This window comes from Hydra vulgaris, chromosome 04 (genome assembly GCF_038396675.1).
Source record: "Hydra vulgaris chromosome 04, alternate assembly HydraT2T_AEP".
Classification (NCBI taxonomy): domain Eukaryota; kingdom Metazoa; phylum Cnidaria; class Hydrozoa; order Anthoathecata; family Hydridae; genus Hydra; species Hydra vulgaris.
This window is the reverse complement of record NC_088923.1, coordinates 27,303,554-27,319,732: the sequence shown is the minus strand read 5'-3', so window position 1 is coordinate 27,319,732 and position 16,179 is coordinate 27,303,554. Positions and strand designations below refer to the sequence as shown.

The window sequence follows — 16,179 nt, the reverse complement described above, 5'->3', positions numbered from 1 at the left end:
ATTTATGTGAAAAAATGAAGCTTTTAATATATATTGGATATTATATATTTTATTAAACAGTTAACATCGTCTTTCTTTTTAATAAAAAATTACCTTTCGTATAACTTTCGTATATATTTTGACAGATTTATGTGAAAAAATGAAGCTTTTAATATATATTGGATATTATATATTTTATTAAACAGTTAACATCGTCTTTCTTTTTAATAAAAAATTACAAAATTTACTAGAGGATAATTTTTCAAAATTTACCGGAAAGTTTTCTGGTAAATGTTACCTTCGTAACACGTTGTACTTCTATATTACTTGACTGCCATCTGGCAAATACATAGATTCATATATAATTATTGGAGTTGCTCAATCAAGCAGCTTATATAGTCTAAATCTTGCTAATTTTCATAAACTTCTAGAAGACACCAGAAAATTCTAGACAATTTGAGAGATTTCTAAAAACATTCAGAACAGTGCAGAAAATTCTAGAAAGTTTCATAAGGTTTCTAGAAAATTCAAGGCTTCCCAAAGTCATAATACTATTGCCTGCAAATACTATTTATATACCACAAAAGTGTTGCGGGTGACCTTGAAAGTGAATCAGAATAAAATCCAATATTCATTACTTTTGACCGAAATTATATTCAAATAATCTACTCGAACTCAAACCTTCTCAAATTTAATTTTCTCAATCTAAATTTTCTCAAAATTAGTCATTTTAAATTTTATTTCCTAAAACTTAATCTCTTCCAAATTAATCTTTACAAACTTAACCTCCTTAAATCATAAGTTTTTAATCATTAATTATGTCAACAAAATAGGTGGAAAGAGTAGAAGGGTCTGAAAATTTTTAACAATTGTTAACAAGTTGGAGGAGGTCAAAAAAAGTTGATGTCAACAATCCTACTTTTTAAATAAATTTAATTACTTAAAAAAGGAAAAAAAAAATGTTTTTTTTCTCCATTTTTATTTATTTAGGTGGAGAAGGGGATAAAGGGATCTCGAGGTAATTTTATAGGAGAAAATCTCTGGAAGTTTGACAAGATGTTTACTAGGGTATGGACAGCCCCTTATCTCTTCTCAACTATTGTCAATTAACAATAGTCAAAAAAAGATTAAAAAAATAAAAAAGTAAAAATAAAGCAAAATAGAAACCGTACTTTATGGTAGTTAAAACATTAATGCTTAATGAACTGAAAGTTATTTAAATTTCAATGGAAAAAAATTAGGCCCTAGTTTGAAGGTTTTTAGGCTCAATACTGATGCTTATAAACTAAAATCTTATTTGGTACAAAGTAAAATCAGAAAAAGAAAATGGGACGATCAAAAGTTTTACTAAAATGTTGTAAATGTCTACCAGCAAAAACGTGAGCCAAATAAAATCACAAAATATTTCAGGTCAAAATTATTGCTCCTACAAAAACACTGCTAAGAGAAAATTTTTAAATGTCTCAAGCACCAAAATTTTTGAAAAAGAAAAATTGGTAATATGTATCTTTAGTTTTATTTTTAATTTTGTAAAATAAAATATTAAACAGTTTATAATTTAGTTTTTATTTTATCATTAGTAGACCATCCCATTTAAGTATTGGATTACTTAATATTCAAAAACATTTGCGTGTTTTTTGACTATTCGAATACGAATTTATTTGTAAATATTTTATTCAATATTCGAATAATTGGAAAGCCCGAATAGTTGAATGTTCCAATCATTAGCAAAATCAATCGAGATTGCAATTATTTGAAATCACGATTGAACCAATGATAATATAAATCATGATTGAACTGACCAATAATAAGATAAATAATTATTGAACTGACCAATAATAATTTTAATAGCAGAATTCTATAATCAATAAAGCAATTTTATTGCAATATGTTTTTCAAAAATATAATATAATTTATAAAACTCATGTATTATATATCTACAAGACCTAATAAAGCTAATTAAAAACCATTAACAGCTTTTTTAAATCACAAAAAGTTTGTATTATAAACGCATTTCTGCTGCCGGAAACTATTTTATTGTACCGTGTAACATTAGATTTTTTTGCTGTACAATTTTTATTTTAAATTTGTTTTGGTGCCTGCATCTCTGGTAATGCGCTCATAACCTTTTTATAGCGTGTACAAAAATTTTATTCTCGATTTATTTTTAATTCATTTAATTTACACATAACTTGTTTTGAATTCATTTAATTTACACATAACTTGTTTTGAATTGAGCATGCTCATCGATTTCATTGCTAAATTGTGCATGCCCATCAATGTCATTGTTATTTATGAGCTTTATATGGATTAAAAAGCAAACTTTTTTTTTGCTGATGTGGTCTGTTGTAATTTCACACCCTACTTGAGTAAAATGCGTTGCCATTGTACGAAACAAGAACTCAAAGTAGACATTCATATCAAAATTGAGCTTTGATCTAATATGAAATGTCTTATCTTTTGAAATTTTGTTTCTAATATGTTCATATAAGTCATCTAGTTTTAATCTTTCGTTTAAAGATTCTACTAAATCATTAGCTACCAGATTTACCATAAACTTTTCAATACATTCATTTGGTTTTGTACTTCTGTTTTCAAGATTCTGAAATGCTTTTGCAATTCTAAGAAGATCATTGCGGTGTTGCTCATCGTCATCCACAATAGTGGAGTTGTACATTGTTTTTTCCCTTTTATTGCGTAATAAAAACGTTTGATCGTTAGAAAAACCATTGGTAGTTTCACAGTTTGCTCCATACTCATAATTTGCGCAATATGAGCTGTCTTCCAATCTATGTTGGTTTCTTGGTAACTTCTGCGCATCCAAGGAATTTCGAAGATCTATTTTTTTACTATCGTACATAAAAGACTTATTCTGAATGTTTTTACCTATACTACTTTTGTTTAACGATGAAATTGTTGGCGCATTGAATGATGAAGACTTTGTTAGAGAACTGCTTGCTTTTACTTTTGGCTTTTCTAAACTATCTTTTTGCGGATTCTGCTTTTTTTCAGCTTCATTGTGCTGCTTTTTATCAGCTTCAACATCAGGAAATAGTAATTCCTCGTGATTTGATTTTTTATTTTGTTCTAACGAACTTATTCCTGACGTTTTTTTACTTTGTTCTAAGGAACTGATTCCTGAGGTTTTTTTAAAAGATGTGCGCGTGTTTGAATGAATTCTAACGTCCGTTGCACTTAGGCTTGATGAACGACTTGAAATTCCTCTTTCAAATGAAAAACTGGATCGTACATCAAAATTGCTTCCTCCTATTGATCTGTTACCAGACACATTTCCCATCATTTTTTCTTTTCTTGCAGATTTGAATGCAAACGATTCCATTGATGTACTTTTTTTCATTCGACTATTATTGTTTATATAGAGGTCAGTATTTTGCTTGTTTGATAATGATTCAAACTTATCTTTGACGGATCCAACGACTGATTTTTCGGAATTTTGAGAGGTTAAACAGTTCTTTTTTAAATCATTACTTTTAGGTGATTCTTGATTTTTATTTTCTCGGTCATTTTCATTTACACTTTTGCATTTGCTATTTTCTTTTTTATCTTCGTCATTTTCAACACTTTTTTTGTAATCGGTTGTACTTATTTTAGAAAAAGAAGCGGTCACACGCTTTAAAAAACCTAATTTAGATTTGTTTATTGATTCAATGTTAGTATCAGAACAAATCTTTACCTGATCTGAGTTTTTTAGAGTATTTTCATTATTAAACTTTTCTTGTCGGTATTTTGAATTCGATGGTTGTTTATTTTTTATTAAAAGCTCGCCATCGAATTGTTGTTCACGTTTTGCTTCTTCTGATTGTTTGCCAAAATTTTTCAATTCATCACACGAATTGGATATAGTATTTAAATCTTCATCAAATTTTACGTTGTCAACGGATTTATTGAGAATTTTTTCTTTTGTAGAGTTTGTGTTGTCTATAATTTTTTCTTTTGTAGAGTTTGCGTTGTCTATAATTTTGTCAGTGTTATGGCTCATAACACAACTTTTATCCAATTTATTTTCAATTCCATTTTTAAAAGCTTTAATTTCTCGTATTTCTTCATCGCTTTTATTCGAATTTAAAATATTAGCTTCTCTCAAAGCTTTTATCCATGCATGTGCTTCAGAATTATTTTTTTCTAAATAAGACTTTAAAACTGGTTCTGTGGTCACACGAACTAGCTCTTCTTTTACGATATCGTGTGAGCAGTTTTCTAAGTTTACAAATATGATTGAGTGAGCAGCGCTTTGTCTTGTTATAACTTTATGAAAAACCGATTGAATTATGTTTGCAATTTGTCTTTCAGAAACAACTCTTTTATCTTTGATAACTTCAAAATCAAGAAGAAAGTCAATCACATCTCCATAAACTGTAACGTCTCCTAAAACAAGAACATTTAACAGTAACATCTCCTAAAACAAGAACACTTAACAAGAAATAACTAAACGGGTAAAAAGATGTTACTACTTATTAGCATAAAGTTGTAGACCAATGTCATTCATTTATTAGAAATATAAATGTTCTAAGAAAATCAGTTTTAGTACGTAAATTTGGTTAAATAAGGTGTTTAAGTTTTGAAATATTTCTCAAAAAAAAAATAAAATAATTGTCTAAAAACCGCGTAAATGATTTTGGTTTTAGTGACCTGCCTTTTCATCATTTTGCACTCGAGAATCGGACAAGTAGGAACTTATTATGACACACAAAAAAAAACTCACGATTTTTATCTCATAGTTTTTAGAGAAATAGCAGAGAACACTTCATAATAACACATTTCTTTACTTCATAATAATACATTTCTTTAAAAGCTAAAAAAATATATATTAATAAAATGTTATTAAACATCATAATTTTCAATATTGAAAAGAAGGTGCAGCATATTGACTATAGATTATTTGACCATGGATTTTAAAAAACAAGATTTACCAATTTTACTTATGTCTTTAACATTTTTACGATGTAAAAATGTTAAAGACATAAAAAATTACACTTATTTAGAAAACAATGCGCATAAATAATCAAAAAAATTGAGCACTCAAAAGATCATTTGATTACTACAACTTCTACCACCATATAATAACTATCAAAAACTCTCGACGAAAATTTTCTTACAGTTTCGGTTTAAAAAATGGTTTTAGAGTAAAGTTAGTTTCGGCTGAAACAATGATTTTAGTGTGGAGTCAGTTTTAATTCAAAAAATAATTTTAGTGTGGAGTCAGTTTCAGTTCAAAATAATGATTTTAGTGTAAAATCAGTCTTAGTTCAAAAATGGTTTTAATGTGGAGTCAGTTTTGGTTCAAATAGTCGTTTTAGTCTAGATTCATTTTTGGTTCAAATAATGCGGAAATTTTTGGTTCAAATTATGGGGTAGTGGTGTAGTGGTAGGGCGTTCGCCTCATATGCGAGAAGTTCCGAGTTCGATCTCCAACACTTTCCTTGTCGTAACGCGCTTAACTTGTTCCTCCGCGCAGCGGCCTCGTTTGTCAAGACTCGTGTTTCGGAGTTATAGACTTGAGAGAGGGTTTTAACCATAACTACAGTAGCCTCCTCGATTCCAGTGGCCTTCATGCCCATGGGGAGGTGAATTCAAATTTAAAAAAACAATAATAGTTTTAGTGTGAAATCAGTTTTGGTTCAAATAATGGCTTTAGCTTAGAATCAGTTTTAGTTCAAATAACAGTGTAGTGTGAAATAAGTTTGGTTTTAGTGTACAAACATTAATCACATATTTTATTTTAATCAAATCTACAAATGTTAATGTTTTTATAGTCTTAAATTATAACCTTAATTTTCAAGTTTAAATATTCTATGAGATTTCTCAATGATCTGATGACGTGACCTGATGGTTTACTTCGAGTCTCCGCGTTCTTTTTCTAAAACTTGTATGTTAGTTTTATTTTTTACTTATTTTTTGTATAACTTTTTTGTGTGCGTGATTTTAACTATTTTATTGTATAACAATGTGCAAACGAATATTTCAGAAAATAACTCTGAACAACGAAGCAAACTAAGTCTTGCTCCTGCCCATTAGATTTTTTTTTTTTTATTACATTTTTTTTTACAGTTAATTTAATCGCAAAATTTAGATCAATTGCGTTTCCACAAAACACTTCTTGGTGAATAATAAGATAAAAATTGTTTATCTTTTTGCCTATCTTCATTTAGTTTACCAACAAGTTCCTTTATAGACTACAAGCAGGTGCTCCATCATTATGAGGTACAGCATGTGCTCTATCATCATCAGGTATAGAAGCTTGTTCAGTTACTATAAGCACAAGTTTGATAAGAAGTTCATACTTGCTTGTATTTAAAAAAAGCATTTTTACGCAAAGAATCTTTGCAATTTCAATTTGACAGTTTTTAACAAATTCATCTTTAGTGAAAAGATTACTCGCCTTGACTACAAGTTTATTTGATTTTTTTATTGGAATTAAAATGACTTGTTGCTTTTACCACAATTTTACCACTTAATTCATTTAACTTATCTGTTTTATATTCTTTGTGATATATTTCAGTTTTCCATGAATTTTATAGCAACTTTTGGTATTAAATTATTTAGCAACTTTTGTTAACAAATTAAACAATTTCGTTTATAGAGAAATGAAACTTTAATTTGCACGTAAAAAGCACATATTTTATTTCATTGACAAAAATCGTTTACGCCGCTAGCATTTTACGCCGGTAAAAAAGTTTTATTACAGTGATCCCTGGTGGAATTTTTTTTGTAAATAGAGTTTTGAAACTGTTTATTTTGAGAAGAATTGTTTGTTTAAAAGTACTTTTCATATTTCAAGAGATGAAGACTAATCGATTGAATAATAAACCTGGCAAAATGTATGAAACCAGTCAGATAACGTTAATGGCAAAACCAGTCAGATGACGAAGCTAGTAAATGTAAAACGAATGTAAAAGAAAAAAAAAGTAAAAGGTGTGTCGACCATCACGTTTTTTTTAAATTTATAAAAAACTTTAGTACACAATTAATATAGTATTACAGTTATTTGATATCTTATTGACGCTTAGTATTGCTAATTTTTAAATATATATCCTTATTTATTAAAAAACTGTTTTCTTTAACACATTATTATTTAAAGCGATGTGTTAAGTTTTAAATAAAAAAATTTTATGTACGACATTTTAAGTTTTTAAATCATTACTTTATTTAAAAGAAAAAAGGAAAAAAAGAAAAAAAAGAGACAAAGAAGAAAACTTTGTTTAACGTACCTAAGGAGTACTTAAAACCAAGTTTAACAGCTTGTTGTATTTGATTATCTAATTTTGTAATTCCAGAAGAAATTGTGTTCTCTGTATCTTGGCGTATTCCATTTGACATCAAGATATCGTAGCGTTCAATATTGCCAAATGTTACTCGACGATCTGGAGATGATGAGCGTCGTCCGTTCGCTAAAATGGATCCGTTTGTTGCCATCTTTTCAATTATCATTTGTGTATCATATCTGCGTCTTTATCTCTTAAAAAGTAATATTTCTTAGAAACTTGCAAACTTTTGTTTATACAATAATAAAACATTTTAAACGCAAAAAAAAAAAGTTATGGTCCTTGCTTTTGCACAATAATTTACTTCCTATTTATTCAAGCAATATGTTGTAAATTCTTTATTCAATACTTTTAAAATCAATTCTCTTGCATTAAAGTTTAATGCGTTGATTCAATCATTACTAGGTAATGAATGAATTGACGAATTCATTATAAATATAACGTCTCCATTTTTGAAAAAAGTTTTTTTAGTTTAATTAGACATTGATAACAATGACGAGTAAAGACACTGCTTATAGGATATATTGCGTTCGTAAAAAGACAAGCGAAGACACACTTATAGGATATGTAGCGTTCGTAAAAAAAATTAATGATTTTTTTTGAATATTAATTTATCTGAAAAGTTAAAAGTTAACAAGTTCGATTATATATTATGAAAAATTATTTAAATAAAAAATGTTTTATAAAAAAGGTTTTATAATCTTTTTGAAAACATTGATGTTAATAAAATGATATCAAAAAAGTGGTTTAAATTAATTAATATCAAAAATTTATAATGATTATGAAAACATGATGAGTAATGATGATGAATCGTGAAGATTAATTATGATGTTAATAAAAATTTGAAGAATGACGAAGATTGTGAATGGTTATCACTAATGGTAATGATAAAAACTTGATGAATGATGAAGTTATCAAGATTAATGTTAAATTAGTAAAACTGGTAAAGAAAATTAACTTAGAAAGAGTTGAGATTATTATCTCATTTCTTGATATAACTCGTTATTCTATATAAAGTATATATATAAAGTATATATCTATCTATATATACATATATATATATATATGAAATAAAATACAGTTTTAGCTGTGAGTAAAAAGGAACTTAGAACTAGAAAAACTCCTGAAACATATGACATATTAAATTTGTTCTACTTTGGAATATTGCTTATAAGCCAGCTATTCTAAAATGCTGCTAAACAGTTTCAGGATCTTTTTTGTGTATTTTATGTGATCCATATTATTTTTTGTTTAATTTTATGTGATCCATATTATTTTTTGTTTAGTTATAAGTTTTAAAGTAGTTTTTAATAATATATATTAGTTTTGACCTACTTAAATTTTAAAACAATTTCTTAAGTTTTTTTGTTCAAGTATTTTAGAGTATTTTATAATAAAACACAAAAGTTTTTTGTTTTAATTATTATTTCTTTTTTGTGGTGTATGGGTGTAAGGACGTGTAGTTTATACGGATATGTTACTTTTTTGAGAGTTCAATATCTGAACTTGTTTAAATTTTTTTTAGCCTTAATTTTTTATCAACTTTAAAATTAACGAACAACTGCTGCTTTTTAACTGTCCCGTTTTGCCCCACCCACTTGCACAATGTAAAAATTTTCTAGAGTTTCGTTACTTTGATTGCCGTAACTCATTTTAGAACTTTTTCTTTTGTTTTTTTGTTTTCTTATATCAATAAATTTGAGGAAGTTTATAAAAAGCATTGCTAACTATGATCCGCAATTAAGTTTATCCGCAATTAGCATTTGTTTGTTAAGTGTCCCTTTATGCCCTGCTCTACTCTAGTTTTAATAAAATAAGAAACCGATGACATAATTAAATCCTATGTACAAGGTATAGCACATTTAAACTCCACTATTGTTTAAAGTACATGGAAATATCTTCAAACAGTCATTAGCCAAGTTTCATGTGTAACAGAAATTAACACCTACTAAAAATCTGTTCTGAAAAAGCATGTTCCTGTTCTAATTTTTGAAAAACTCATTATACTATTCTGCTATTCTTTACAAATACATCCTTGGTGGATTGGATACATCGTTGATGGATTTGTGGATTGAATACAAAAAACTAAAGATCATCACAATAACATATTTTTTTGTTTTAAAAATTAATACAAGCAAGCCATGTATGACTAAATTTAAAATCCAACTGATAAAAGCAAAGGTATTTATTATATCCAGACATTAAACCAATAATGAAACTTAACACTTTCAAGTCACACGTAATGAACCAGCCAATACTTTTTGAATAGAAGACTGATCCTCAATACCATTTGAATCCGCAAATGGTATTGTTAAAATGACATTGTTTGTGTTCATTATTTTACTAAGGTTTCATTTCTAACAAAAATTGTTGAACGGTTCCACAAACCGTTTAAAACCTTTGCTATTTGAATCTTCAAAAACAAATTGATGTCACTTGTCCCCGTCACTTGTCCCCGTCACTTGTCCCCTGATGATTGTGAAGCAGTAGACTAAACATTTAAATAGCTCGTAAATAAAGATCTATAAATAAATTAAATGCTCTAAACAAATAGCTAAATCTCGTAAATCCACTTTAATGGTTGCTTTTTTTTATTTTAACTGCTGCAACAGTCAAAATAATTTACTTTCTGCTTTAACGACGGTTCCTTAATTGAACAAAAATAGCAAATGCTATATTCATGACTGGAGCAGTCAGTCCGAAACAAAAAAGAAACAAAAGGCAGAACAAAAAAATGGCAATTTAACATCATTGTTTTCATTACAACAGTATAAATTCCTGCGACGTGTTGGACAAACAAAAGATGGTGTGTGTGTGTGTGTGTGTGTGTGTGTGTGTGTGTGTGTGTGTGTGTGTGTGTGTGTGTGTGTGTGTGTGTGTAGGGTTCCCATTCTCCTCTTTTTTCCGTAGGAGAACGCTGTGAAAACTTCAATTTTAATTAGTTCAACGCCGCGCTCTCCTTAAGACTTGAGAGCGAATTTTTCAATTTAAATGTACTTAAATTTGTCAGAAGGTTTATAACTTTTGAATAATAATAGCATTGATTACCAGGAAGCATCGAGTGATCTTTTTTACAGTAAGTTTCATCGTGTTCAAAAATGCCTGAATCTCGTAATTAATTTAAGCAAATTTTAGGCTTGTCCAATTGTTTTTTATTTCTCCATTAAACAACCTTTAAGGTACATTTTTCTTGTAACATACTTTTCGATTTTTCTTTTTGAACACTCTTTGAACGAAAGTTTTAAACTTCAATTAAACTTCATAGGTAATTCTTATTGAGACTGAGTCAGATTATAATGAATTATGTCGACTATCGATTTTGCCTTCTTTACGGAAATAAATCTAGATTTTCCAACACTTTTATTTTCTTTTTACAGTTTTGTTTTCCTTATAATGTTTTATAACAATTCCAACAGTTGATTTTGGAACTTTACATGCTTTTGAAATCATGGAATATGAGAATGATGGATTTTCTATGTAAAGTTTCAAAAAAAAATTCGATTTTTAGACTCTTTACTTGACATTGCAAAAACTTGTGAGAAGTAAACAAAATTAAACCTACTTACAGAAAAAATAATTATGAAAACATCATTATAAAAAAAATCATTACAATTGATTAAGTGGTTTTTGAGAAAAACTCAATTTAAAGTTGTCCAAATTTCAACCGATCATGGTGATCATATCAATAGTGATATTTTTGTAATCTCATCTGAACATAATTTTGTACAGAGAACAAACGCAATATTGTTTACCCAGTCATAGATTCAGCACTTAGACAAGAAAAACATTGTGAAGAATCTTGTCAGAGGCCTATCGCTGTCTAAAGAAAAAGCAGAGCTTTTTGACGAGAAAATAAGAGAATAACTTACTTGACAAAAATGTTAGTATCAGTTACTTGTTGTAGTTTAAATGCATTAATTAGTTATAACTGATTAGTTGCATAATTGCACATTCTAACGTCTTTTCAGGTATCTGGCAATTAGCCGGAAGCCGGAAGATAAACAATACTACTTAATCACAATTTTATTCTTATGAGTTTATTATTATTCTTTTTATAAATACATTGTACTTTTAATAAATACATCGTACAATTATTTGATACGTTTGCCCACACTTAGAGCAACACAAGCTAATATAGCCACTATATCTAGTTGAAGATAAACCAAACTCGAGGAAGTTCAACATCATCACCCTAAAGTTAGAGACTATCAAGACTAAACCTTACAATAAGAAGACCTTATTGATCAGTACAAAATTAACAGCGTTACCCTCAGTGTCAACCAAACTCGACATCTTCAAAATACAGTTTTGAAACTGCCCAAAAGCAATATATACAATGAAGTTAAAGGAAGAACTCAAAAAAACAAAAACATAATAATCGCTGCTAGTACATATTTTACGCAATACCAATATCTGAGAACGACTTGTGGAATGTAATGCATAATACTCTGTGCTGCTGGAGTAAGGCTCCTTAAAATAGAGCCACGCTAGGACTTCATTTGATTATTTGATAAACTTCTTTTGTTGTGGATACTTTTTTTTCATACAGTGAAGAATTTAGAATTGCATGGTTTCTTTTGTGTTTAGATATAAGTTAGCCTGTTTTGGATAGCTATCGAATAGCGTGACGAAACTGCAAAACATGGTAAAGGAATAGCGAAAGTCGTAAATATGTCACATGACAGTTCAGTGGCAATAACAGTGTAACCAGCAAAACCGAAACATTACCAGGAGCAGCAGAAGTGACTGGAGTAAGAACAGCAACAAAGGTCGTACTTTTGTAAGTCAGAATCTTTAAAAATAAGCTTAGACCTTTGTTATAGAACAGTGTCCTAAATGACAATGTTCATATAGTAAATTTAGCTGTAAAATCAGCATTTGTAAATACTGAACTATCTAAATAAATACTTTTCTAAACTCGTTTCTTCATAGCACATTCATCGTAGCCACTTCCAGATATAATACACTAAACGTTGTAATCTGCTACAACACACTTATGATTAGGTCTCAACCATTTCGTTGAGTTTTTTGTAATAACAAAATGTACTTAGTATTTTCATCAGTAAAATCTCCAGAGGTTACATTTTGTGAGAGCAAAAATAAGTAGAATAACATCACCACCAAAGGAAATACTTTAGGTATTGCGTAGTTATCTAATATTAGAGTTCGCGAATCCTTTTTGTGTAATTAAAGTCATATAAACCGAGATATAAATAATTCTGTTTAGTTCCAACCAATATGTTAGCATTTTTTCAAAAAATAAAAGAAGGTACCGTACACATTAACTAAGCCTTCTTGCGATGACGCAAAAAAAATAACATTTGTAACATTCTATCACTTGAAAAACAAGCAGTTGTAACAAGTTAAACTCATTCTGCAGAGGTATAAGAATCAACTTTTTTTTTTCCTATTGTTGAAAGGATTTTCAAAAATGAAAAATTTTCAAAAAAATTTAATTGAACCAACTTGAACATCCTTACACTCATCTAAGAAATCTTTATAAAATATAAACAAAAACTTTTTTTTACGATGATCTTTATAAAGTAAAGAAATTTGAGCCCTTGGCAAAGATTCAAAGAAGATGAAGATGACAATACGCAATCACAATATTTTCATAAAGCTCTATATAAAGTTTCCCGATAGGAATATGCCGGTAAAAATAAATTGGGACAAAATTTTTTAAAGTGCGGTAACATCTTGGTTCAATCGGGACGAGGTTGGTGCGGTAACGGTTGAAACCGCACGTCCCGGTTCATTTCCCGATTGGGAAACCGCACCAACCAAGATCAAACCGCACCTGTTTTTTTTTGTTTAATACCGTGACATAACGTGATGTTCCGTTACGTTACCACACTTTTCCAAAAAATTTATTTTATAAATTTTTAAAATAAAATTTTTTTAAACCTATTAACCTTTAAAAGCTCTGAATAGTGACTTTAAGTCATAAAAGGCGCTTAAAAATGTAAAAAACCAAGAAGAAACGGTTTGTCCCGGAACGTCACGGTTTGTCACGTTATTCATGATAAGTTATAAAACGAGAATCACATTAAGTCCCGAAACGTCACGGTTTGTCACGTTATTCTTGGTTCGTCTTATAGTATATAACCGCACCAAATTTTCTAGTGCGGTTATTTAATCGGAACGTTGCGTTATTCCCGGAACGTAACGTTTCAATCGGGATAATTTTTTTAAAAGTGCGGTAACGTCTTGGTTCAATCGGGACAAAAGTTGCTGTCACGTAACGTCACGTAAGGTCATTTTTTTGAACCGGGACGCCGAAGCTTAATAAAAGTACTGCGCTGCGTCGTTGCACTGCGTTTCTCGAGTTAGAAAATATTTTTTTTTAAGAAACTTAAACGTAACGAACTTGGTCTTTAATGTTCTTATATAGGAGTTACTTTGGCAAATTTAATAGGAGTTTTTTAACAAGAAATATCCAAGAGATTATTGAGAGCTTTAGATTACTTTTGTCCGCAATAACGATAGCACTAGATATTTCATCAAAGCCTTGTGCCTTGTTTTAAAAAAAGATGAAAAGCTTTTTCAAGTCCTTTATAGCTAAATTCATTATCATACATTGTTTTAGGTAGTTTTTGAATAAATTAAATGAAGGAAATATTTTATTAGCAAAATTTGAATCAATATTTATGGAATACTTATTTAATTCTTCCAAGATTTGCTTTTTACAGAATGTGTCAGTTTTGTTGATTAGGGATGGCACTTTTACTTATTTTGATGTAAAAACGCGAATTACTTATACGCATAAATTTCTTTACATAACTCCTATAAAAATATATAATTTACTTACATTTAAAAGTAATTTGTTTTTTTTACATAATTTATATAACGTGTAAAACTTAATTCCTTAAGTTAAGTATTTTAAATGAGTTACTGTTACTTGAAAAAGTAATTTACTTTTACAAGTAAAAGTTATTTGCATTTTCACTTTTACTTGTAAATGTAACTTACTTTTAATGGTATGTCGTGGAAAGTAATTTACTTTGAAAAGTAATTTTGGTTACAATTATATAAAATATTTACATCGAAATGTAATTTACTTTTTAAATGTAAAAAAAAACTATTAATGAAGTAAACTTACGTAATTATAATATTTAAAAGACATAACACGTGAGTAAAATAAAACTACATCCTAACAACAAATTACTTTTACGTGTGAAAGTAACTAATTAGCAAAAACAGCTTACATAAAAGTAATTTGAAAAAAATTGTTATTTACATTTATAAATAAAAGTAATTTTTTTCTTTGAAATTTTATACTTTACTTTGTAAGTAAGTAAAATGTAAGTTATATTATTTACTTTCTCAAAGAACAGTCATTTCATGTTGATTTAACATAAATTTTGAGATAGGTAGCGTATTCAAATCCATTGCCTGTTTGAGGGCACTTCTGGGTAAAACATCAGGTAATACTCTGATGAATGTGGGCAATATTTGTGGAGGGCATCGGGAAAGATTTTTTTTCACGTATATTGTAAAGGGTAATTCTATTATAATTAGGGGCAAATATAGCCAACGCGCGCGTATACCTGAAGTGTAGAGACGAGCTCTCTGTCGCATGAGTACTAATAAGGGCGGCTAAATAATCATTGATTTTTTATTTCTTTTTTTTGTTTAGTAGAAATAGGTTAGTAGCCATAATGAAACTTTGTCGAGGGAGAAAAGGGGAAAGGGGACATAACTTCTAAGCTATGGGTAATTCATGCATGTGTAAACCTTGACTAAGTCACTGTTTGTTAGAGCGCTCTTTTTCTCCAGTTTTTTTTCTTTGTATTTACCTTTTCAATCAAGAATTTTGTTATGGTAATATGACACAATATAACATTTTTGGTCTCCGCAAGGACATCGACTGCTAAAACAGTTTTCAAAAAATTATAAGTCATTTAAACTATCTGATATAATTTATATGATTAAAGAATTGTTTATCAGATATAATCCTTTATTGCGTTTTATCATATATAATTTATTTGAAAAAAAGATGGTAAGGAAAGCTGTTCAATCTTCTGCTATAGGTTGTGTGCACCTTAATAACTTTCAGACTTTACTTTGATTTTATTTTATCTTGACATCATTTGTGAAGTCCCGATGAACATGCATGTTAAATTTGTTTCCTGGGCAAGAGGGTCGTACCCTTATTTTTTTCCTCTAATATTTTGTTTTTCTTTAAAGTTGGGATTTATAACTTTTTAGAAAGAAAGATTTTTTGCAAAAAAGCTTTGAAAATATTTTTTTGATTTATATGTTTTAGCAATAATATTTTTCGGGAAGAAATAAGCAGTGCTGGGTAAAATACTTTATAAAAGTATTTTAAATACAAATACAAATACAAATACTTCAAAAGTTAGAATGGCATTACATCAAATCCCAACTTCTTTTCAAAACGAGTTTTCATTTGTGCTAACATTGTTGCAGCAAATAATTTAGCATATTTTAACTGGCAATTTTGAAACGCTTCCAATTTCACTTGTAAGCTATGCAAATGTGGAAACACATGACCATAATACACATTACCTCCTTGTAAAGTATGCAATGTTGTAGCAACAGGTTTCATTACCATGACATATTCTTGCAGGCTTTCTATTTATTGCTTTTTAAATTTCTCAATGCATTACATATATCATTAAGTTTGTCACATAATTCAAGTAATCGCTTGATAGCATCGTACTGAGAATTCCAACGTGTTGGCACGGGACAGAGTATTGCTTTGTCTGTAATATTTGACACAGCATCTGATGCTTTATTACTTTCTCGAGTTGCATTCCATATTGAAGTGCATTTTGCAAGAGCTGCACGGTAAATGCGCTTAAACACACTATCTGTTTCACATGCTTTGTTAGCATCATTAGTTGCCAACAGATTCAGTGAGTGGCTGATACATGTTTCTTAAGATGGCAAAGCA

The 16,179-nt window shown here is 29.0% G+C and overlaps 1 protein-coding gene and 1 long non-coding RNA gene across 2 annotated transcripts; one reads left to right on the top strand and one right to left on the bottom strand.

Moving 5' to 3' along the window:
* Positions 1–1,855: 1,855 nt before the first annotated feature.
* On the bottom strand, positions 1,856–7,593 carry LOC101235242 (dentin sialophosphoprotein). The gene is made up of 2 exons (XM_065795940.1): positions 7,209–7,593; positions 1,856–4,365 (listed from the first exon to the last, which is right to left on the bottom strand). Exons 1-2 carry the CDS (start codon positions 7,426–7,428, stop codon positions 2,192–2,194), a joined length of 2,394 nt encoding a protein of 797 aa, XP_065652012.1. The 5' UTR covers positions 7,429–7,593; the 3' UTR covers positions 1,856–2,191.
* Positions 6,596–8,767, top strand: LOC136079717 (uncharacterized). Its single transcript, XR_010638155.1, has 2 exons — positions 6,596–6,665; positions 6,779–8,767. It is a non-coding gene; the product is annotated as an uncharacterized LOC136079717 (long non-coding RNA).
* Positions 8,768–16,179: the final 7,412 nt, after the last annotated feature.

Bases quoted from the DNA above. Each gene is read 5' to 3' on its own strand.
- LOC101235242 (XM_065795940.1), bottom strand. From the start codon at position 7,428: ATGATAATTGAAAAGATGGCAACAAACGGATCCATTTTAGCGAACGGA. The intron at 4,366-7,208 runs GTACGTTAAACA...TTCTTGTTTTAG, and splicing joins TGGTTTTAAGTACTCCTTAG to GAGACGTTACAGTTTATGGA.